Source organism: Equus quagga, chromosome 18, assembly GCF_021613505.1.
Source record: "Equus quagga isolate Etosha38 chromosome 18, UCLA_HA_Equagga_1.0, whole genome shotgun sequence".
Lineage (NCBI taxonomy): Eukaryota > Metazoa > Chordata > Mammalia > Perissodactyla > Equidae > Equus > Equus quagga.
In genome coordinates, this window is record NC_060284.1 from 49016425 (window position 1) to 49042203 (window position 25779).

A 25779-nucleotide genomic window follows, 5' to 3' on the forward strand; every position below is an offset into this window, starting at 1 on the left:
TTATATGTGGGTCACTGCCTCTGCATGGCTGACCAGTGCCATAGGTCCATGCCCAGGATCTGGACCTGTGAAGCTGGGCTGCTGAAGTGGAGTGTGCGGAATTCAACCACCACGCCATGTGGTCAGCCCCTAAATAATTTTCATTTTGAATCCAAAGGGCGAAAACTACAACCACTTCTTTACAGTGCAGAGTTATAAATAGTTAGGACTGTTGTTTTAGAGCCAGACAGATTTGTGTAGAATTCTGGAGCTGTCCTTTACTACCCATGTGACCTTAGTCAGGTTAATTAACCTCTTTCAGCCTTTGTGTCTTGATCCATATATGGGAGTATCATATGCTACCTCACAGGATTCCTATGAACTTTAAATGATGTTATATATATGTTGAGTATCCAGCATATGGGAAATTTACCAATAAAGGAATAGCTTAATTAAAAGTGTTTATTTCAAGAAAACTGTGTTTTTAAAACTTTTATCATCATATGTAAACAATTTTGCAAGAGTTTCCACCAGGTCACCATTAAAATTTTGTGATAATTTCAAGCCAACAATAAAACACAATGGATCAATAAGCAGGGCTCAGAAGATGCACCAAGCCCAATTCTTACCAAAAATAAAATTCTTACAAAAAGTGTGGCTGCTTTAAATGCCTTAGAAGATGCAAGCTGTTGTTTAGGGAGCAATTTTTTTCTCCTGAAAACATTGCATGGTGAAGTAACACTTGCTTTGCAAATCTACCATTTGGCTGTTAAGTACCATGGATCTCCAGTATTAGCTGAAATACATTCGTAGGCGGAAAATGTTTGTGAGGGTAGAGGTGATTTAGGTTTGAGTAGCCCTTGGAGGAAAACAGCAAAGTCACAGTAAACACAACAAGATCATTTTACCAAGACGCACAGATATAGAAAAGTGAGTGCAAGTTGCTTCAGCTTCATCAATGCTACCTACCACAAGTAGCTGAAAAGAAAAAATGTAGCAGCTCCTACTTTTGTTTTCCATTCTTTGAATCTGGCCATTCAAAGGAACTTGTCCTTACCTGCCTGCTTTGGTGATGATCATCTCGGTTCCAATGTCATGGAACCTCTTCCAGAGGTCAGCACACTGCAGCTCCACCTGAATCTCCTCCATGGAAGACAGGGCAGCAGGCACAGGGCCTGCAGCACCAGGGCCCAGGTCAGTGTGAGTGTCAAAGGAGCAGGAAGTCCGCTCAGTGAGCACCTCGGAGTCTGAACCAGTGCTCTGCTCAGAATCTGCAGAATAAACCATCAAGCCTTAGGTGAAAAACTGCTGGGCTCCCCCACACCCCTGGCCCTAAAAGATGGAAGGCGGAGTGGGGGACATGGTGAAGTGGGGAAAGGGGTGAACAAAAAGAGACTTAAAGCTGGGAAGCTCGAGAGCACAGCACTCAGGGTATTTTTTCTGTGTGTTTTATGGTTTGTTTTTGTGATTTATGACCTTCTTTCAGGTTTCGTGTTTCCAACATGACATCTGGCATTTTAGTAAGTTTACCAACAGCTGAAGAAAATTGGTCCACAATAGGCAATATAAAGAGTACTAATGTCACCATGTTGACAGGAATAAAGCCAAACTGGGGTGACAAAATAAATAAATGCCAAATGTAAAAAATAATAATGATAATTACAGGTTATAGCTCCTAATCAAGATGAGCCTATTTCACTTGTGGTGGGGGGATTCAATGCTAACAACAACATGTTCTTTTATTCCATGCCACTCAGCATCACTGCCCATCAGTTATTTCTAAACACAGCAATTTTTCCTCCATTTCTATATCCTGGTCATCAAAAGTAATGAAAGTTGTTTGGGATCTTTAGAAGCATTTTGTCATATATTCGAGTAAATGGCTTTTCCTAAGAGTCCAATCAGGTCATTTTAGACGAAAAAAAAAAACTATTGTGAGGTAAGGATGTAAGCATATGGAAAAAGTTACCGAAGAAGGCGGTTGAAACAAAGGGAATAAACGAGTTCAGGAGACACCTTGATTGGTTTCTGAAGTATGGGCAAAGGGGAGGGGTGATCCAGACAGGAAGGTAGGATTGAGAGCAACCAAATAAAAAGCTGGCATGCTGAGCCAGATGGTCCTTTCCTCCTGTGTCTTCTGCACTCACAAAAGGGGAGGCGGAGCATGTACACTGATGGAGAAGGCTAGAGTCAGATTTACCAGAGAATTTTCTGTAATTTAAATTTTTTTTTACTTTTAGGGGCCTGATGCCAAGAATTGTATCTCCTAAGATTATCCAAATTCAGATTTGCTAGTACAATCTTCTTAACTCAAATGATCCCACAAGCCAAGCCTAAGAACCTATTTCTCTAACCCACCCTAGCATCTAGGATTCTGATTGCTTCCTCTGTAAATAAATACATACATAAATAAAGGATGGAAACAGCAGTGTCCTACTGTGACAACTGACTTTTCAATGCTGTCAAAAGTCAGGGCCCCTTGGGCATCAGTCCTTGACAATAGCAGGACAGAAGAAAGATGGGACAGAATGCCAGATCACCCTGCTGCCATCCTCACTTACCACAGAGCAGGTATCTAGGCCTGTAAACAACCCAGCCCATGATACCTTAAATTTTTTTTCCTTTTAGCCCTGACACATTCCTCTCAAACCCAGGCAGCATTTCTGACAAGCATCTCCCACAACTTTGCCAAAGCCCACAGAGAGCAAAGTGCCACTTCTCTCCATCCTCCCCAATTCCTCACCCTTCACTTCTGAAGACATTCAGGGTACTGCAGAACTGAACCAAACTTAGGTAGAAGTCTCTGCCCAAAATCTTTAGGTTATCTACAATCACTAGTCCAGTTACCAGCTTCACTAACAAAAAGGGGAAGGAGGGGAGGTGAATATAACTAGGCTTTACATGTCTAAGCATATGATTTTATACCCTGGACTAAACAGGAACTAAGTTTGGTCTCCTTCAAGCACAGAAAAACAGAGCTACTTCTCTAAGATGAGAGCTGCTGTTGAGTGACAAATCTCCCTCCCAGCCTGATTCTATATGCCTTTCAGTAGCAGAGCCATTACATCATCACACACTCAGCCAAACACAGTAATTCTGATCCCCTGAGACATGGATTCCCAAATCCCATTTTGTTTCTGTGATATGCCAAGAGCTCCTCACTTATCACAAAAATTTTTCAAAAACTGCTCAAAGCAAGATTTTTAAAAAATAGTCTTGCCCTACCTTTGGGAGCAAAGTGTTATGAAATCTCCTTACCATAGAGTGCTACAATTATGAAAAAGTTGGAAATGGGCATGCTAAGCAGGGCCCTGCAGAAATTTCAGACATGTCTGATTTCTCCAATGTGTGTTTAGGAAGGGGGAGGGGAAGGAAGGATATCACTTCACAGAGTGATAAATCTTTAATGGTAGCCAAATTGAGGTTGGTATTGGATGGGGACTATGGCTGGAGAATTAGGAAATAAGAGACTCTACTTTTAACTCACTGTGTCATCAGGAATAAAATGGGTACTCAAAATGTAACATTAAATGGATTAATGAATAACCTTGGACAAGCCACGTAACAAGGACTTATTTCCTCATTGTGCAATTAGAAGGACTGAACTGAAAACCTTTATAATCTCTTCCACCTCTAATGACTTGAAGAATGTAAGAATCCTTTCTAACGCAACTTTCCATGATAACCCAGGCAACCTCAATTAGAAGCATCAAATCTAAAACTGTTTTGGCAAAACAAGTTAAATGAGGACTGGGGGCTCAGATTCACATTATCATAGGAGTTAAAGACTTGAGTGTGTGTTCTGTTTATAGTTTCAATCAAATCAATCAATAAGCACCTATCAGCATGTGGCCCTATATGAGGTACCATGTGGATAATTTGAAACAGAATCCCAGACCTCAAGAAGTTTCCCAGTTGGTGTTGATTAATTATGTGTTTATTGAGTGCTTACTATGTGCCCAGTACTGTGCTAGATTCTGAGAAATACCAAAGTACACAATGGGGCTCCTCTTAAAGCTATTAACAGTACAAGCGGAAACTGAAGCATTCACAAATAATCAGAGACCGAGACAAATACTACCACGCAGTTTCCCACACATTACATATTGTCCTGTATGTCTCACAGGAATCCAGAAAAGAAAGGGATCTGGCAGGGCTGGAACAGTCCTGGGGACCCGAGGGTTACTAGAAAAGAAATAGACAGGACATGGAGGCAGAGGTAGGATTTGCCCATGAAGAGGATTTTCAGAAACAGTTATTTGTTTCCCTGGAAATACTCTGTTCTCCTAGATTCTCACTCCCTCACAAAATAAAGCCCAAGTGATTTATACATAGAGAACACAGGTACCAGACCACATTTTCAATAACATGAATGCGCCACGTAATTTTCCATTTGCAGTTGTTTCTTAGATGGCATAAGTTGGAAATAATATATATTTTATATAGTTTGTTTAAAAAATTCCTAGAGTAGTTAGAGCTGCCTGTGATGCAAGCTATCTTACAATATTCTTAAAATAGTCATCTCAGAGTCAAGATCAACAGCCAAGGTGAAAATAAAGTTTAATCCTTTGTAAAATACATTTCTAAATCATAGTTATATAAAATATTTAGGCTAACCAGATCAATTATCTCAGCTATTAATCAGAATGTATAATTAAGTTACCTAAGTCATGAATGTAAGAAATGCATAGCAGCATATTTCAATCAAATCTGGTCATCCATTCAGAAATATAACCAGAGCTGAGAAGATCAGAAAACACCTCTATGTTTTCAAGTTCTTTTATTCTTGGCAATTTGTGACTTCCTGCCTTCAAAAGTTAACCATTAGGAACTCATTTGAATGACCTGGAAAAATTTCTTGGCTATTAGATATCTCTTGTGAACAGTATTTTAACAAGGGAAGTTTTAGTAAATCAGGAACATAAATGATAATGTTACACATAACTAAGGAACTTAAAGGAGAAAACTTTAGGAACCTGTACTGAGCCAGCTACGAGTCCCTGCAGAACAGCATGGGACTCAGGGTCAAACCAACATAGCTATTACCATCCTTAAAAAATCCCTAAAGGGGCTGGCCCCATGGCCGAGTGGTTAAGTTCGCGCGCTCCGCTGCAGGCGGCCCAGTGTTTCGTCGGTTCGAATCCTGGGCGCGGACATGGCACTGCTCGTCAGACCACGCTGAGGCAGCGTCCCACATGCCACAACTAGAGGAACCCACAACGAAGAATACACAACTATGTACCGGGGGGCTTTGGGGAGAAAAAGGAAAAAATAAAATCTTTAAAAAAAAAAATCCCTAAAAAAGAGATTCTAAGCATCAGTTCATAGTGTCACTCATTCTCTATCTCTGACCTATTTCATATGACGAAACGGATACTATACCACTAAGTTCCCACAGAAAGTTGAGTTTAGCTTACAGCGAGTTCAATTCTCAATTCATGCAAAATAGTAGCAATGATAAAATAGTTTCTTAATTTATGTTTTACACATTATCTAATATATCCTTCCATTTGATGAGGTAGACATGGCATATATTTTTATGTCCATTTTGTGGATGAGGACATTGAGAATAAGAAAAATTGAAAGAAGCAAGGCCTAGAATGTAGGTCTTCTCTATTTTGATCCAATGATCAGATCTCCCTAAGATCATACTAGGTTCATACGAGCAGCCAGCAATTCTGTAACAACCCTCAACTATTTTGACCATCCTTACAGCTGAAAGGGCTTAACATGTCTGATCTTGGCCAAGCCGCATAACTGTTCTGGTCCCTATTTTCCTTAATCTTTATAGCACAGCACATGCACATTTAATTAGGGGTGCTATAAAGTCCCTCTTAAGTCTAACGTTTAATGGATGGATTAGTAGTGCAGCTTAAAGACCACCAAGTCTAACAACAGCCCAACCGCAATAAGTTTATATGGTTGATATGTATAGAAAATGCCTGAATTATGTGTTCTTTCACTTAATATCAAAATTAGACATTATTCAAACATATTTCAGTCTTTCAAGTGATTTTCATCTCCACTTAACTAATAAGTTTGAGGAATCATTCATTACTACAATGAACAAAGCACGTTTTTCCTGGGGCTCTGCTCCTCACCAGGAGTGGGGTCTGGAAAAGTCACTTAATTTCACAGAGGCTCTGTTTCATTACATTTACTATTAGGGGCTGGGGGAAGATATCCTCCTGATGAAAAAATTATATTTATATCTTTATGATAAAAAGAGAATCTAATGATTCTGTTGTTAACAATGTTATTGACTTGGACAGTGAGATGAATATGAGCTTACAAGAACCATCCCAAACAAACAGTTAATGGTCAACAGCCATTGAGTGCTTATGAGGCATCTGGCACTCTGCTAAGACTTTACATGCATAACACCATTTAACAGAACAAATCTCAGAGTTATTATTATTTCCATTTTATACATTATTGACACCAAAATCCAGGCATTTGAGGCATCAAATACAGGCATTCAAAACTATATTTAATTCCATTTTTATTTCATCAAACATTTTGCTTTGTATAGACCAGGTTATATATTAATGGACCAACACAGATAAAACAGGCTTTTGCTCTGAAGGAGCTCACAATCCGGTAGGAAGGACACACACGCTGTTAAAGAAGACTGACCGTGATAGGTGCTCCCACAGATGAAGGATCAAAGTGTTAAGGAGCTTTGAAGAGCAAGCAAGTCAATGACGAGAGATCAAAATGATTTTACAAGGTGACATTTGAGAATGGACTTGAAATAAAAGTTCAATATGAGCAAGCAAAGAAATTACGGGGACAGAATTTAAGGTAATAGGAATAGCATGAGTAAGGACTTGTCATTTTTAGAGAATTACATACTGATATGGCAGAGTTTAAAACACACAAGGGAAGAGGGGAGGGAGGATAAGAGGCAGAGGTGGAGAGTCAAGTTCAACTCAACTAAACGACTGTTCAACATTGACGATGTGCCAGTCACTCTTCCAGATTCTCGGGGCATCATCAGGGAAAAAAGAAAACACCCTGGCCAAATGAAGTTTATATTCTGGGAGGAACTTGGGTGTCATAATATGGAGTTTAGATTTTATTTTATTTATACCAAAGTTTTCTTTTAAATGCAGGTGATAGTTTTGTCTTCCCTTCCAGAATATGAATTCCATAAGCTGAGTTTAATGCCTTGCCACATATCCTAAACGAATGATGTACAATAGCCTGGTTTCAATGCAGAGTCAGATAAGAGATGTGGAATTTCCTGAGATTAGATGCACAGTACTACTTCCATAAAACTTGACCTTAGCTGTCATATTTTACCCCCCAAAATAAAATAGCTTGAAACAATTAAAGGAGAAAGACCCAACCCAGATGATAATCAAACAATAGTTTTTTTTCCTCCCAATAACTGGGACAGGACTATATTGAGTGGTACTTCCTATCTAATATTGGTAGGGCAGCCACTGCTTGGTCTAATTTCTAAGTCCCAAAATCTCTGAAACCAAGACTCTCACAGCCATCACAGGGCTCCCATTCACCCCAAGGCACACATCAGAAACCTATAACCCAGGGCAGCACTCTCTGTACCAGGCTCAAGTAAACTCCTATTCCCAGAGGACCTCTGCAGTGGAAATTGGTTCTGGGATGTCAGATTTTATCAGGTAGCTTAGCGAAACCTGGTGATGAAACTTCTCATTGAGTAATTCTAAATATGGCAGAAGCAGAGCATTTGGCACTGACCTGAGTACAGACTGGGCCCAAATTTGATACCCAGCCCAGAGCTTCAAGGGAGTGTACTATAACCCAGGCTGGATTAAACTAAAATTATGATAGCAAACACTCAGATGAGCCTGTTAGATGACTTTAGTAATGGAATGAAGTCTCTGAGTTCTCCATGCCCTCTGAGTTCTATTTGGGAAAAGGGGAGGTAACCTGAAGCCTGCAATTTCCATGCCAATAATCCAATTAAGGAGACTAAGAGCACATATCTCTCAGCTGCTTAAAGCACTCTCCACCTGACAACCAGCGCCTCTCTCAGTTATACACAGAGGCAAGGACCCAAAGTCATCGCTGAGATCTAAGCCTTTTAAACAGGCTTTGCAAAGAAGTGACAGCAATATTTTTTATGTCTATTTCTTGTTGATCAGACAAAGGCTCAATGTCATTAAATGTTCAGCCTCCTGTGCGCCAACATGCTTTGAAGGTGGAAGCAAAAACGGGAAGAGAAGTAACAGGCACTACACCAGATAGCTTACATACATTATCTCGTGCCGTTCTCACAGAAAACCCTCTGAAGTAGGCATTATCGTTACCATTGTACAAATGAGCAAACTGAGGCTTGGCAAGATTAAGAGGCTTTTCTCACATTATGTAACTAGGAGGTTTCAGAGCGGGATCTGAGTTAATCTGACACTAAAGTTGATGCTCTTTCCGCTACATGCTGTTGCCCAGTTTTCAGATCTAGACCTGCAGAGCTGTGTGCTTCTACTCTGAACTTGGAAATGCAGAGCTAATGTTCAGGTTGTTCAGCTCCATGGAACTAAAAGATCGGCAGTTCTTTTGGGAGAGGAGAAAATTCAAACCAAGGTCAGAAGAGAATTTTTCTTCCTCGGTGGCAGGGCAGTTATATTAGGAATATTTTAGGTCTCTTCACGAACTTAACATTATTCAACAAGTACAAATGTAAAAGCCCCTCTTTTGTCGTATTTCACTTCCTGTCCCCAGTCCCCCCTGGGTAAAACATCCAAATGTGACAGATAGGTCACTGAAGATCACTGTCAATGTCAAATCACTCTTTGCTTTAGCCTAGACCATAAGCAAAACAACCTTAGAAGGTACTTGGAAGATGTTTGGACTTTGAGAAATGTATAATGACAGCTTTGAAAGACAAGAAAAGGCAGCTGAAGTCATTCCTACTTGTGCAGAATTTCATTTATTTAGGCTTAACCTGGGTCATAGTTCAGGGCACAGAAGTTTTTGATAGTCCTAAATGGATATCTATGCTAGAGGAGAATTCATCTGTTAATAATGTATGTGAAAACACTTTATAAACATTGAAGTATCAAATTAACATAGAAGATTGTATGCCAATGATTAAGTTAATCAGGGAGACCAGGAAAAAATAAGGACAAATACGGGTCCTAGATTTTCTAGAACAGTCCTAATTTCAAATATTTTATTTCATTTTCCCCATAAAATTAAAATTCTGGAGACCAAGTTTTGGTTCAGAAAATATTCCTTATGAAAGCACAGAAAATGCATAAATGGAATAATCAAAAGTTGGTCACCAGCCACATGGTTATATTCGATCTAAATACCTCTTGCACCAGAGCGCCTCCAAAAGTTGATCATGATTGACTGGGTGGTCTTCAAGATTTACCAGTCAATTTTAGGCTAGCAGCTGTCAACAAGGCCTCTCCCTGAGGCTCTTGGCATTTTTTTCTGGGTGAAGTGACACAGTGCTCATCTCCAAGCCATTGCTCATTTGCTCTTTGCAACCACAACTACTTGCAACCTCCCAACACCCTCCCCCACTACCACAGGCATAGGACCACCAGACATCTGCCATGGTGGTCTTTTAATTTCCATGACATGAAAAGGAGGGCTTCTCTCAAAGGCCCTAGAAGAGCTGGTCCTATACTTTGTTGGAATATTCTCACTGAGCACCAATAAACAAACAAATTCATGTGAATGCACTAAAGAGGAAGAACTATGTAGCCAATTTCCAAGCAACAAGTGTAATTTAACTACGACTTCTGGAGACAGTGCCCTTGGAGGTAGCAATTTCAAACACGAAGGAGGTTAGACTTTTGAGGACAGCCAGGAACACACAACGTAATGCCCTTCAAATTGTACTCAGGACACCACCAGCTACACTAAGTTTAAAATCCACTAAACCTATCAAGCCAAACATAGAGAATTATCTTGTTTAATGAATATAAGAGCAACTATATAACAACCCCTCTAGTAATCTTCTGAATTCAGCCATTCAATCAATCATTTATTTATTCAGCAAATACTTATTGATTACCTAGCCTGTGCCTGGCGATGTGCTGGGTACTGTGAGGGCCACAAAATTGAATAAGATATGATCCATGTCCTCAGGATCTTACAAAATCACTTAGGAGACAGGACAGGTCAATAAATAATTTAATAAAAGTAGCATAGTCAAAATCCAGTGTGGCACATAGCCTGCTGAGGATTGGAATTCAAAAGACCAAGTTTTAAAGTTCACTTCCTTTTTTTCCAACTGTCTATTCTTGAACAAGTCGCTTAACCTCTTTAAGGTTTAGTTTTATCATTTGTAAAATGAGGAAATTATTAGCACCAACTTTGTGAAATTTTTATGAATCACTAACAAAGTATGTGTCTGTATACCTATGTAAATACTTTGTCCATAGTAAAACGAATATATGAATGCTAATTTTCATGTATTATTATCTAAGAAGAGTATCAACAAAATGCTATGAGTTTAGGTGTGAGAAGAACCTCTTCCAGCCCAGGGGTCTTTTCTGGACCTAATGAAGAGATGTTTGCGAGATAAAAAGGCAGGGATGGGGAAAATAGGAGAAAGATCTTCAGGAAAAGGGAATTTTATAGCAAGCCATGGCAGTAAAGTCTACGGAACAGCAAGTAACTCAGACCACATCTGTATTCTTCCTCTTGTATCCTCAGCACCTGGAACAGTGTCTGGCACCTATTATACACTCAATAAAATGTTGTTTTTCTTGAATGAATGAATGAATGAAACGCTGAATGTTTAGCAAAGCAAGAGAAGAGATGTGGCTGGAGAAGACCTAGGAAGGTAAGCTGGAGCCAGATAAAGAATCTTAAATACTATTCTTCTGATCTTCTTCAGAAGACCAATATATCCCTAGCAATGAGGCGTGTTAATTGAATGCCATGTTCTGAACGAAATCCAAAGAGGGTTACCTCCACCCAAAGTCTTAACCATTGGAACCCCACTAGCTTTTCCTTCCACGACTGTGAGTTGTGTTAAAACTGTTTGGCAAGGTCTGACCTGAAATCTTTCCGAGGTATCAAATGAGTTCAGTGAATTCAGTCACTTCTGTGCGTAGCAGTCATGATCATCTAGAAAATTCTCAAATACTAACTGTTCTCCACATGAACCCAAGAAGAGAAGATACATGCAGTCATGAAGATAAAATGGGGAAAGGAACAAGCCCTTCTACAAGTGCTGGGGCTGATGATGCTAGGAGGGTGGAGGGGAGGACAGCAGAGATGCCCTCTCCTTCAGGAACAGGATGACTCCACAGACAGCTCCTGCACCCTTCAGACTCCCACACAGCTAGTGTCCCTGCCTCTCCACAGTGAAGTAAGGTTTCCAGAAAAGCTGCCAGGAAGGGGAAAGAGCACAGTCCTCCTTGAGAATCACACAGACCCAGCTGTATGACTGTGGGCAAACAATTCAACCTGTCTGAGCCAGTTTCCTCATCTAAAACAACAGACATACTGATGGCTCTCAGTAAAGTTCCTGGCACACAGTGTTAAATGTTAGTTCCTTCCATCATTTGGAAGGGGAGCTGACCAGAAGGGTGAGATCTTTTCCCAATCACTTCCCCATCCATATCTGAGAGGGAGAAAGAAACTTTGTGTTCTTTCAAATGGAGAAAAGCAAACCCTAATAAAGAAAATTTAAAACGTAGAATAGGAAATGGTCACATGGTGAAGAAAATAATTCAGGGCCTAGAGCAAAAACTATCAAAATTTAATGGTGTTAGAAGGAGAAATGATGGAAAGGCAGAAGGAGGGAAAGCAAAGAAATAGCAAAAGTGGCAGCTAGTAAATTCTGTTTGTGTGTGGGTTTACTTAAGTGATGCTCTCCTGGTCCATGATGGCTGCCACACTATTTGAGAAGGAAAATGACTAAAATCTGAAAGAAGAGAAAACAGGGCAGACCATTGGGAAAAGTTGTATGTTGGATCTTCAGTCAGGAAGTGGGGCCAGGGAAACAAACTCTAGCCTTGAACAGAGAAGCAGAGAGCTCAGCCTTGACTGAAGAAGCAGCCCAAGGGCACTACTCCACAAGAGGTGGAGAAGACAGGAAAGCTCTGGGAAACTGCAGGGTCCCCTGACTCCGTATTGACAGCATTTTCAAGAGCATTCACCCTCTGACTCAGGATGAGGCAAAGACACACTGAGGAGGCAGAAAAGATCTAGAGCCTAAGGGAGCATCCCAGGAAGGAGGAGTGTAAGGTCTGAGAGTTGGGCATTAGAACCCTACTTGATGAGTGAGATCCTTGAGATTCAGCCAAGGTGCCCAGTGCCACCCACCCAGAAGCTTCAGAGAAAAGAAAAGGACCCGGATCTCTCTTACTCCAAAGCTTGAACTCATCCACCATCCTACACCTTCAGAAACCCTAAAATCAATGCTTTGACAACAGAAAGGAACCCACTTTTGGGGTACAGAGCAAGCGCTGAGAGTTAAATGAATACCCTGGATTAATTTATAGCAGTGTCTTTACATTTACAACTCACCAACCTCAGCTTGAGATGCTTGCAAAACTTAGAATCCTACCCTCACAGCTCAAGTCCCCAGACCCCTCTAGGAAAAGCCCAGCTCCCGAATCTCTTTTGTCTTCTTTTTTTCTTCTAAAGCCCTCTCCATAAGAGAATGAGTTCCAAAGGATGCTAACCCCAGGATGGATTTTTGGTGATGGCCAAGAAGAAGAAGGTGGGGAAAAGTAAGGAATTGCCTAACACTGTCTTCTGTGTAAAGGCTGATTTGGGAATCCAAGAGTCAACATGTTATTCTGAACTCCATTCCTGACTCCTTGAGTCATCTTGCCCAGGTCACTTAATTCCACTCATTCCTTGGCTAACACCTTGGCTAAGGCATGCCTCTGTTTTTCCCCAGGCCTACCTACCTTGAAGGGTCAGAATGACCCTTGAAGAGACAGTGTCCTCCAAGTGTGTCAGCATTTCAGAAACTGACAGCTTCTAAAATAGCTGTGTGTTGTTGGGTGTCTGTTGCCTTCTGAAGGAGAGGTGGTGTCACCGAGGCAGCAGGATTTCCTTGCCAAAGTTGCTCCCACCCTCCTCCCTATAAGGCTCTGCACTGCCTTTCCCTGTCCTGGCCCAGGAAGACTCGAGCCCAGGAGCCGTGGCATTTAAGCACTGTCAGAGTTCCCACTTCAATCCTGGTAGTGGTGCCAGTTCAGCATCTGTCATGGTGACCCAGCCTGAACTGTATTTAGAAGCTTCGGACATGGCACTGTGTCCCAGCCCATCTCAGAGTGACAGGAGATTTCCTGAGCACCTGGGCTTGTGATTCAAGTGCTCCTCCTCCCAGGGAACGGGGGTCAAAATGACTTTCCTAATGATCTGTTTCCTTCTCAGGAGGGTACCCATCTGTTGGAGGCCTCTCTCAGAGACTGAGTCTCCATCAGCGCTATTATATAATGCTATTTTAAAAATCCATACGTCTTATAAAGCTTGCAAGACATGGCAGAGGAAAGAGAGAATAGCGGGGAATTTAACCAGAAAATACGGTTTAGTGTTCAGTTCACAGATTATTCTTAAAAGTTAAATTTTCCTGGAATTACATCCTGGGAGTGCTCAGAATCTACCAGATATTGCCAGTGAATAGAGAGAGCCTGCCTATGACTCTTGACTTCTAGAGGGACAGTGCATAATTCACTTCATCTTCTAGGCAGCCTCTATGCCAATCTTAAAAGTAGCCTACTAGACTCTAAAAAAAAATTATAAGTTATTCCTGGTTAGTGGTAACAAAATAAAACCTCATTTATTTACACTTTAATATAATCTCCCCTGGAGAGGTAGACTGATAATCGTGTAACACTAATCAGGTGGGCTGTCCGTTTTGAGGGTTACTGCACAGAGACGGGGTCTAGGACATCAACTCTGCTAGACCACAGGAGAAAGAAAGGCTTTTTCCCAACTGACCCTCAACTTTCTGCCCCAGTGTCCCTGACCAGAGGCCTATGGAGACACCCTGTCATTTAAAAGGCATCAGTGTTTGGCCTCTCCCCATTTCTGGGCAGGGACCCAACACTCAGAGAATGTGGTTTTAGGATCATGGCATCTAATCCATTCAAGGATTATTTTCCCCCCTACTGCTCAGATGGGTGTGTTAATCATCACCTCCCTTTGTTCTGTAATAAATTCAGCCCCAGCTAATTCCAAGCCTCTATGCATCACTGGAGTTTAAAGATGGCATTTTGACAGGTCAGATATTTAGAATCAATAGACCACCAACCAGTCAAAAATCTTAAGTAGTTTTAGGAACATGTGGAAGTAATTTTTTACAAGAATTCACAAGTCTGGAGGATGAGATCTTATCGATGGCATGTGGGCTGTTGTATATATTAAAGTATTACTTTATACACCATATTCTTTATATACGATGTAATCAAAATGGATTTAACAGTAAAGGTAGATTTTCCTTATTATTACCAAATATTGCACATGCTATCACATACAAATTACAATGCAGTATACACCATATAGCACCTTTAAAAGAACCAATAAAAGACTAAGATAAAACTACGAGTGAATGTGCAATGACCACATATTTAAAATACAAATGTTATAGGCTAGGGAATTTCATAGAAATCATAATATTTTGTACTGGCTCTATAACTACATTTTAATTACAATCATGTCAACTGCATGCAGTGAAACTTTTTATAAAGGAAAAATTATTCCACAAAACATTAATTTCTAATGTTTTAAATGAAGAGGTTATTGATCTAAAGTCAATGGATGGGCTTTGGGGGTTTATAAGTAACCTAAAACTATAAGTCAAATTTGTAAGAACTTGCATTTTTCTGGGAAGAGAATGTGTGGCATTTATGGGGAAACTGTGACTTTAAAAGGACAAGGACTACTGGTTCGATATGTTTTCTTCAAGTGGGAAAAACACCCATTTTCCAAGTTCCGTTCTACTGTAATGTAAAGTATTTCCCCTTAGCCAGATATTTCCAATGGGAGAAATATTCAAAAGGATAAGACACAGAATACTAGTGGTGCACCTTAATAAAAATGCATTCTTTGTCTCCCTTACGAAGACAAAGTGGTTGTGTTTCTCTGTGAATGTTAAATGGTCACATGGGAACACCCAACTTTCTCTGTATGGTTCCTTATGTCCTATTTATCTTCATTTTAACCCCATATACATGTATGTATAAACGGTTGGGTTTTTAAAAACTATAATCCATATCAAATCATTTTTGGAAGTGGGGGATTATAAATTATCTTTAAGTGAATGAAAATGGGGCTTTTCTTTTGGCCTTGCTACTTTTGCTCTTTCTTACTGTCTTGCTCTCCCTCACGCTGGCTCTCAGAAAAACCTCAGTGGCACAAGATCCCCAGGCTTACCAAGCTGTTCCTCCTTATGTGTGTCAAAAACACAGCAAGTTTGCTATTGCAGGACACATAGTCCAGTCCCCTCACCAGAGATGTGCTGTCGGTCGGTGGTCCCCATACCTCAGAAGAAATCCTCCTGCCACCTCCACACCCTCCCCCGCCCCATGTCCTCTAGGGCAGTGCCTGTTATCTGGGAAAGCTGGACACAGCGAGTAGGTGATGCTGCCCGCGGCAGGACTGCCAAGGCTTTCCTAAAGGCCACGGCACCTGAGCCGGCCTGCGAGAACATTTTGGTGAGCTCAGTTTGTTTGCTCCCGAGAACCTCCTTGCCCTCACAGTCTATTTTTACCACACCATGACGCTGAAGACTCTGCTGTCACTAAAGTGGGTGATAAATAGAGTAAACTCTCCATTATCTATCATTCTATGGTGAAAGGAACCCTGGATTCAGAATCAGAAGGCAGGAGTTTGAGCCCTGGTTCTGACCTTGACATGACCTTGAGGAAGCCCTTTAACCCTGCTGAGTTTCAGTTGAGGCATCTGGGGAAAGTGGACAAAGAATCCGACTACTCGCACAACTCAGAGTCCTCAGCAGGGTACAATAATGCAGATGAAAGCACTTTGCAGACTACAAAGTGCCTTAGAAATTAACTTATCAGCACTCCCTTTAACCATTTAACCCACAGAGATTTCTCCCTGTGCTCTAAACACTGTGGTAAATCCATACTGATTTTACAGCGCCGATAAAGAGAGGAAACTGAGACTCCGAAACCAAGTGGCAAAGTAAGAAACCTGCTTGCTGGGAGCCTGAGTCATCTCCTCACTCATCCACACCTCCCCCATCGTGCACGCTTAATTTACTCTTGCTGGGCAACTACCGCCTCATCTTTAAAATGGAGATGATAATCCCTGGCTCCTGTGAGGAAAAAAGATCTAGAAAAAACGACCTCCTCAGCAGCTTGTTCCATGACCTATGATTCCGCTAGATGTGACCAAGGTCACAGAGCACCTAGTGGTGGAGTGGGGACTCACACTCAGGTTGGCTGACCAATGAACCCCATCATATCATTGCTGCCATCGCCTATGAACCACAGCACCTGCCCATCTCTCCAGTAACGACCCTGTGATACGACAAGATCCTGAATTATTCATGAGAAATCACAGTATGATTAGTCTTTCCCAAGCTAAGTGCAGTTTACCATATTCTGGTTCTCTGGTGATCAAAGTATACAGCATCTTTTCACCGACCAAGCAAAATGGCTCATCCCCCTAATGAGGCAGGCAGATTCCCTCTTAAATGATCAGACTTCAGTCCACTCCAGAAGATCTGTTCTATCACATACTCCTCTGCATGGAGATCACAAGGCTGTAGGATAGCAATGCTAGGCAAACGGCTTTGATCTTACCAGTGACAGGAGACTTTGGTCAATCCAATGGCAAAATGTTTTGTGCATAAGCCCATGGGATTCCCAGACCTGCAGAAGAGCTGGCCTTCTGCTCCCTCAGTGTGAAATGAAGGCCACTCCCGGTGAAATCTCAGGTTTTCCATAAAGTTACTCAGCTTCTCCAGCGTCAAACATTCCTGTCTCTTTTCTCCCTGGGCCTCAGTGTAGCTCTTCTCTCAAAGTCTACCTCACTCCTTTGGCCCCCAGAGTGGCTGTTGTGGCAGGACTCAACAGTGTTTACAACTTTCTTTAAAAGCTACAAGGAATGCCTAATGAAGGATGCTGCCATTGCTTCTCATTTCTTAAAAGGAACTTCTGGAGCACGCTGCTTGTTACCTCAGAGGAAGTGACTTCCCTTCCCTCCAGAAAGACCCTACCATGGTTTAGGTTGCAATTACACATCTGGATTCAGCTCTCACAAAACTATTTATCCCTGGAGATGAATGTTCTGCTAACTCAGTCCTTAGAAGAAAGAATGTGACATGTTTCTGATCATGCTCCTAACCTAAACTACCTGTGACAGATTTCCTTCTTTTTATTATTTACAATTTAATAGTGAGTCAATATCGTCCATGATAAAATACATCCTCTTAGGCAAGGGGGGGCAAATGAGTTTAAACATATGTCAACACTGGTCATTAGACTATGGCAGTTGAGAGGACAAAATTGGGGAGTATGAGGCCCCATCTAGGCTTAGAGGGAAGAGTACCAGATCAATTAGTGATGTCTGCCATGGGCAAAGGAGTAGGGGATAGCAGCCTGCATCTTACCTGTTCGCTATCATTTTCTTTACAAGGTATCTACTGAAATGCCACCATGCATGAATCACCATGTTGTCCCTCGTACCTGCTTTAAGGGAATAAAAGATATCATGTCATTGTTCATATTTTATGTCATTCTTTCCAAGTAGACCAGGTTTTCTGGAGGCCGTAGCTAGGCCACTAATCTCTCTTCTCTAGCAATAAGGTCATCATGTTAGCAAACTTCCTCTGCTCTGACACAGTTGTGGTTTTAATAGAGAATTAATGTCTTCATCAGTATCTGTGCTATTTCACACTTCATTTCCTTCCCCAACTCTTGGACGAAAACCATCTGGTCCTGGTGATTTACTTTGTGGGAGTTTCTTTCAAGTTAGTTCTCTTCTCTAGGGATGCCACGCAAGCATTTTCAGGGTTCCAGCTGGGGAGCACCCAGCCTTGAAACATCAGTGGGTGATCAAGTTATTCAAGAAAGCCAAAGGCCTTGGCAGGGACCTGACAGTGAAGCCCTAAGCCGAGGCCTTTGAGTCTGAGGGTAACAGGAGCAGCTGCTACGTTTTCTGCCTCTCAGTCAGCACTGGTTCAGTGGCTCAAGGTGGTCTCCATCACCAGGACCCTGAGAACTGGCAACAGATGAGAGGAAAGCACAGACGCTTTGAAACCATGATCCACAATTCAGGCTGGCTCCAGATCTCTCAGTAAGTTTCACAAAGTCTCCAAAGAACCTCAAGGCAGCAATGGTCTTAAACTTCTATGTGTCCTATAGTTGTAGCAACACCCAACCCAGATTCTCTAAGACTGTCCTAATTTCAAATAGTCCATTCTGTGGTCCTTGAAATACATTTGCATTTAAAATATATAGATAGGAGATAATAGCCTAATTTCTGGCTTGAAAAACCATCCCTTATCATAAGCACACACTAAAATACTTCACTTTTTAATTTGGCACATTCTAGCCACATGGCACAACCGGAAGGAATGAATAGGGAGGGTGAAGGAAGAAGTGTCATGACTTCAAAAGAATTTTAAAGGACTGCTCTTAGAGGACAGAAACAGAAAGTACCCCTCCACAGTCACTGTCACACAGCCTGGGGGTCTGGGCACCTGTGGCTTGTGAAGGAGAGATTCTTTTGCTGATTTGAGGCCTGTGGCCTGATCAAGACAGGCCCATGTCTGACTTGTTCTCCACTGGAAGGGGATAAAGAAAGGATTGAGGATGAAGGACTCAAGATGAAGTTGGTTAATGCAGAGCAAAGACCTGCGGGCATAAAGTGGACCTCTCTCTTCATGCATCCTTCGAGCAGAAGCCCATACGATGTGGTCTCATTTTTTACCGTAAACATAGTTTAAATGAGGACCGGAGTCATGTTGAACCATTGAAGTATCTGCCAATGGCAGCAGAAGAAAATATATAAGCACTTTCCCTCAGAGCAAATTCCAAACAGAGAGAGCCACACTGAGGCCTTCCAGAGAAGCTTGTTCAAGTGGCACTGGCCTGAGCTGCAGGACCTCTGATGTGGTTTTGCTGTTACTGTTTTGTTTTTTTAAAATGAATATCTGATACTCATACCTTGCTAACCATAGGCCTGCCCCTCACCATTTTCCAACAGGTAAGCTTTAATCAGAATACTGGACAGAGTTCAAATACCATTACTAAGAAAAATAAGAAAAAGAACACCTTTAATTTCTCAAAGCTTGCTGGTATGAAAGCACAACGTGCTTCATATTTCTCATTGGAGGAGCAGGTGGATCAGTCTCAACATCAGCATGTGACTTTGGTTCTTTGCCAAATGAGGCAGTAAAAACAGGAAAGCCCAGCATGTCAGCGTAGCACTCTGAATAGGCGCTGATCTTTATGGCCCCAAAAAGCAACACACATGAGCAATTTTCATACTGCAACAAATTTAAACTGTTAGGAACAGATAGGATCATTGTACTATTCAGATGCTGTCTAGCTATATAGAATAAGAACAGACTACTCCAGAAAACAAATGAGTAGGGAAAAAGCTACATCAGTAATGTCACAAAACACCTAGTTGGGAATAAATTTCCTTGATAGCAGATAAAAGATTCTCCTTAATGAAAGCCTAGAAATGTCCAAAGTCCAGCTGTCAGAAGAATAACAAAAGAATGGGGAAGAGGTTTATCGTCCCCAACTGGCTTGGTATCCTAAATTCTTACTAGAGTCCTCCGCTGAGTTCTGTGGAGTTCTACACACAGGCAACTGGTAACACGCAGTTCCCTAGAATAAGAAGCAGGCATGTCATCTCTGGTAAGGAATAGGAGTAACCTGTGTCACTCTTACTTCTCCCAGCTGGAGAAAGGCCACTGGAGGGGTTTTGAGTAACAATAATAACAGTCGTTGGCTCTGAGCCCAGGGCAGGAGATCTGTGGAATCCCAGGCCCTGGTCCGCCCCCTCTGGCTGGCAGGGTCTCCAAATGGCTCTCAAGCTCTCCTTGGCAGTCATTAAAGTTCACCTGCTGCAACCACAGGTGCCATTTTCTGCTCAGCCTCATGGCCTTGGTTGCAACACCCCATTGTTCCAGATCCTGGGTGGTAAAACCTAAAGGTCACCATCGAGCTGGGCCAAAATTGCTTCCTGCTCCCATCCCTGCCAATTTGCACCACATACTCCGAAGGTCACCAGTTTGATGTCAGTGCCCCCTGTCTCTACATGGGCCTCACTGCTCCTCCAGACCTACAGCCCCTACAACATTCTCTCTCTTCCCTGTGCCATCTCTGCTGCAAGTATGAGAGGACCCTGTCCCCAGCAGTGGTGGAAATCTGAATGTGACTCTAGCAATGCCTTCAGCTCACAGGAATATAAGACCAGAGTAGAAGATGACACAAGTATACAAAAAGGAGTGCAATTTTTCTAAAAAATGGTTTTCTGGGGGCCGGCCCCGTGGCCGAGTGTTTACGTTCACATGCTCCCCTTTGGCGGCCTGGGATTTCACTGGTTTGGATCCTGGGGGCAGACATGGCCCTGCTCATAAGGCCATCCTGATAACGCATCCCACACAGCACAACCAGAAGGATCTACAACTAGAATATACGAATATGAATTGGGGCTCTTTGGGGAGAAGAAGAAGAAAAAACAGTGGTTTTCTGTGCTTAAGACCAACCACGTCTTCAGATTGAAACCAAGATTCTCAATTTTCAATTATTATAAGTGTGAGTTCTCTTCTCACCTAGGGCCCTCACTGAGAGGCAACAATCTTAGGCCCACTCTTTTTATAAGACTTTTTACAATCCTGGAGCCAACCATCAGTTCCAGGTGTTTAATCCCTCTGTCTCCTGGGCAGCCTACCTTAACATAGCCTTAAACACCCACGTGGGGCCGGCCTGGTGGCCCAGCGGTTAAGTTCGCATGTTCTGCTTCTCAGCGGCCCGGGGTTCGCCAGTTCGGATCTCGGGTGTGGACATGGTACTGCTTGGCACGCCATGCTGTGGTAGGCGTCCCACGTATAAAGTAGAGGAAGATGGGAACGGATGTTAGCTCAGGGCCAGGCTTCCTCAACAAAAAGAGGAGGATAGGCAGCAGTTAGCTCAGGGCTAATCTTCCTACAAAAACAAAACAAAACAAAGCAAAAAAACACCCACAAATGCCTAGACTGGGCCCCCAAGTGAAGCAGGGCTGAACATCCTAAGGGGGCTAGCCATAGGAGGCTCGTCAAATAGAATCATATCTGCTCAGGCTCCAGAAAGGCTGACAAGGACTTTTTCTTTGGCCAAGAACCCGCACTAGAGCCCCCAAAAGACAGAAATCAAGTACTCCTTTTATTTGAAATTCAGCTGTCTCAAAAAACAAAGTGTAGCAAACCAAAAGGAAAAGGTCTTTAGCACTTGAAGGATTGGTGGGTCCCATATTTAGACCTACCCTCAGCTCAGGCCTCTTAAGGCAGTATAGAAATCGAGAAAGCAGCCACAAAAGGAGGCTGGAGAAAAGGGAGGCGTTTCATGTTTTAAAAAATATATCGACCCAATCCTGACATTTTTCCACATTGCAAGGACTAGTTTCTGGCCTGTGGCCAGCTGAGAGTATTCTCTTTAAGACTTGATTTTGTGACAAAATTCATTAAGGCCGTTATTCTAATTATAAAACACATTTTAAAATCCAGTTTCATTATTTCACAGTTCACACAATAAGATTTCAGATGGGAATGGAAGACACGCAAGAAAGGCTGTGTGCCTAAAATATGCATAATGTTATACAAATGGGAATTATCTGAAACCCATGTCTTTGTAACCCAGCACTAATATTTTACACACAGGGTTGTTTCGAGTTTCTTTCTTTCTTTTTTTTGTTTATTAACCTCCATGCTCAAGAAAGTCAACAATTCTCCTCTTCACTACATGAAATTTATTTTTAATGTTTTTTTTTTTTAAGGAAGATTAGCCCTGAGCTAACTACTGCCAGTCCTCCTCTTTTTCGCTGAGGAAGCCTGGCCCTGAGCTAACATCGTGCCCATCTTCCTCTACTTTATATGTGGGACACCTACCACAGCATGGTGTGCCAAGCAGTACCATGTCCACACCCGGGATCCAAACTGGCGAACCCCGGACCCCTGAGAAGTGGAACGTGCGAACTTAAATGCTGTGCCACTGGGCCGGCCCTACATGAAATTTTTAATGAATATTAGCGATTATTTTCTCACCCCTTACAAAAGTAGACATCATTTCAGCTGATCTGGGTTTCTTCTAAATAAACATTCTAAAATTAACAGGGCCAAGGAATTGTCTTTATTTGGAGTGACAGTAGACTGAACCTGAATATCATAAGCTGTCTACAGTGACCATTGCCCACCTTCTAAGTTCTATAACCAGGAAGACCAAATAAAGCCCAATGTTCTATACCTCAAGAATTGTCACATTACAGCCAGGTAGTGACTGGGAAGAACACTAATCTTCATGTAGACACTTGGGAGACCATCAGTCTGATCAGCTACTTTTCAGTAGACTGTCAAAGCCTTCTTTTTCTCCAATTTGCAATCAAATCAAACTGTAAATTGAACACTAAATGTCACAAATCAACAAAGTCAGATGAATCTTTGGGGACCAAAGCAAGCTAAGGAGTTCCCCTACTTGGCTTGCCAAAGTAAGGATCAAAGAAAGTTTGGAATGGGTGCAGTATCACAACCCTGGAACAGAGGTCAGGTATTTGGCCTTTTCCGGGCTTCCAATGATATTGAATACAACAGATAAATTAAGATCAAGGCACATGGCAGTTCTAAAAGCACCAGCCAGTCCCCAGGAGATCCCAGGGGAGAGCCATCATCCACCACGGGCCAGATCTTGTCCTCACTTGGAGGAATGCCTGTTAACATGGGGATGGATTACATACAACAATGTCTAATCAAAAGCTCTACAACATGACCAAAAAAGGGGGCAAACTCATCAAGAGTGTTCACTTGATCGAGGAAGAGTTCCTAACGTAGCCCAGAACAAAGTTGACAAAACTCACTATGCTCCAGCTTCTGATTAAGCATATGTGTGTAAGAAGGTGATTACCCAAAATAGCAAGAGAGCTCAAGTGCTTACGGGAAAACCTGACCCTTTAACTCAAGGCAAGCCTGGCCTACCAGCAAATCTCAAAGACAGGAAATATTTTTGGGCTTAATAACTCAAGCTGATATTCATTTCAGGTTGAGGGGTTCCCTTAATCCAACTATTGGTCTCCACAATTGATGTACACAGGCATCCCAGCTGGAAGTACTGCATCATTTGATAGGTCTTTATTCACTATAGCCTTCAAGTTCTACCAGAACCCACTCCTACCATTAAGAGAGCAAAATCTCAAGCACCTCCTTGGCTGGAAGAATTACAAGACACCAAGCTTCAGGCTTCATCAGGCCCTAGATTAAGGCCAAAGAAGGGAGTATGAAGAATGCAAGCCATCTTCCAAGAAGCTATCTTCATGGACAGTATAGAAGTCACTTCCATGGTGTCATTTTAGGGTTTCCAGGAAGGCCTTCCTTGCCCTAAGTTTGCCTACAACTCAACATTGGAGATCATCTAGGTCATGGTTTTATTTTTACTTAAAAGAGACTTTTCAAAGGCCATCTGCTTTTTAAATAAGGAATAATGTAGTTTAGAAAAAAAAATGATGTTTAGGAAAAGTAAGGTCTGGAACTACTATAGTGATCTTGCGTCTACCAGGAAAAATCTAGAGCCACTCAAGGGCCATGAGGTTAAGCTAACACAGCAAAATCTGTATATTTACCTGAGACAACAAATCTCATCACTATATCTCCCATCTCACACATCCCAAAGCAATCAGAGTTGTTTCAGAAAAATAATCAATCGATGAATAATTACTAAGCACATACAATGAGGGATGCCAACAAGTATAATGCAGAGCCCTGCCCCAAGGCATTTATAACATATAGAGTGTAGACAGTTGGAAATATAAAATGTTAGATCAGAAAAAAAACCTGGCATGGTGTCTGCTAGGTGATACTCTTTCTGTGAGAGTCTGGAAACACAGCTCACAAGCAACTTTACAAAGAGTATGAGCTCTCTGCTCTAGGACAATCAGGGAATGAAAAAAGGCAGAGAACCACACAAGGTCATGCTCTCCTGCTTCAACTCCATAACCCTATTCTAGGCTCCAAGAAATGCTTGTGTATGGAAACATTGAGATTTACAGCCCAGGTGTAAAAGGTCATCTATAAAACAGTTCATCTTTCCAGGCGAGGTAAATGCACATAGAGTTCATTCTAGGTCTGCAAAGATCTCCTGTCCTGATGGTTTCGAGCTATGGGGTCTTTCCTGCCTTCTCCAACCTCATCCATAACCTCCTCCTCACAACTAGTACAGACTTACTGTTGACACTCATATAATGCTGTGGTGACAATTTACATTCTTTCATGTCTATTTGTCATGGCTTCTTGAATGCTCTTCTTTTCTTCCCTACTTGATTATAAACTTCTTGGGAGCAGCGACCATATTTTATGCTTTAAAGAATCAATAAGGGCTAAGCACAGAACCAACCATCACTAGACAGAATAATATCAAGTTAACCGAGGGGTTTATTGCAGTTCTTAACAAACATACCCAGATAAATCAATTACCTAAATCAAAATGATACATCAGTGCATCTTTGTGAATCACATGCTGGATTTAAATGCCAAACCAAAGGAGAACAATGGATTCAGATAAGACTAACTGATGACACCTTTTCACAGGAAATGCTAATGACTTTACACAGACAATATGCTGCATAGTATGTGAAAACAACAAATAACATCCAGACAGTTGACTTTCCACAAGGAATCCAAACTCTACCCTCAGGGAGAATAACCTCCTCCCAAAATAAAACAGCTAATGAATTAAAATTTAATCATATTGTTCTAAGGCTGGGGCAGGAAAAGTACAAGACAAGCCTGGAACATCTTATTATATCAGAAAGTAAGAAAGTACTCAGAGAATAAAAGGAACATGTCAAAGCACAGAGGAGCTAATTTGAAAAGACTTTCACTGTACAAACCAGGAGTGATTTGAGTATCAAAATAAATAATGATAAGAACAGATTAGTAGCCATTAAATAAAATAGGAATCCATGAGTCCATGAGTCCATTTGAATAAATATTTTTAAATTAATTAATAAAAAAGCAAAGCTCTTCCATACAATAGAAGGTCAACTAATAAATACAGAAGAAATGATGGAGATAAAAATACCATCATCAACGGACTTCCAGTTTCTGGTCCAGCATGTAAGGAGCTTAGAAGTTGTCACTCCATTGTAAGAAGTAAAAACCTAAACAAACTGAAAAACCAGCAACTCTTCTTAGATATGTCAGAGAAATGAGGTCACAAGACAAACCACTCCCCACAAAATTGGGGAGACAGGTAGATATTGAGAATCACAGCTTACCCAAGCAGAAACCCATGGGCACAAACCTCTGCAGGAATGAGTGCCAGGGTAGGAAAACCTAAACTGTAACTGACAAATTACTAGAGGCTTAGTGGACAAGTCTGAAAGAGAAAAACTCCAGGAAAACCAAGTCAGAGGGGGGCCCCCCATGCTTTTGTGAGCTTTACCTCCAGGAGCTCTTCATAGCGAATATTAGAGAAAAGTCCCCTCATGCTTCCAGTAGGGGGAGGGGATAAAAGAACAATTTTGAAATGTTCCAGAACATTCTCTTCTCAACAAGGCCTGCCCTCAGAAGAAACTATTTACTAGAGCCTAACCTACCTTGGGAAGGGACATACCCAACTTCAGCACCCTCTAGCCACCTAAATGGGAGGGAAGAGAAAACTG

General features: G+C 41.7%; 1 protein-coding gene across 5 annotated transcripts in view; it reads right to left on the reverse strand.

The window, feature by feature from the left end:
* TBX15 (T-box transcription factor 15) overlaps window positions 1–25779 on the reverse strand; it is a 105019-nt gene that overhangs the window by 46187 nt on the left and 33053 nt on the right. For 2 of the 5 annotated variants that reach the window (XM_046645765.1, XM_046645766.1), the window contains exon 2: window positions 1037–1250. In XM_046645765.1, the coding sequence (XP_046501721.1) occupies window positions 1037–1250 (214 nt within the window). Of the gene's footprint in view, window positions 1–1036; window positions 1251–12851; window positions 13131–17527; window positions 17607–25779 lie in introns of those variants that run through there. The other 3 variants (XM_046645768.1, XM_046645769.1, XM_046645767.1) reach the window with 3 other exon arrangements.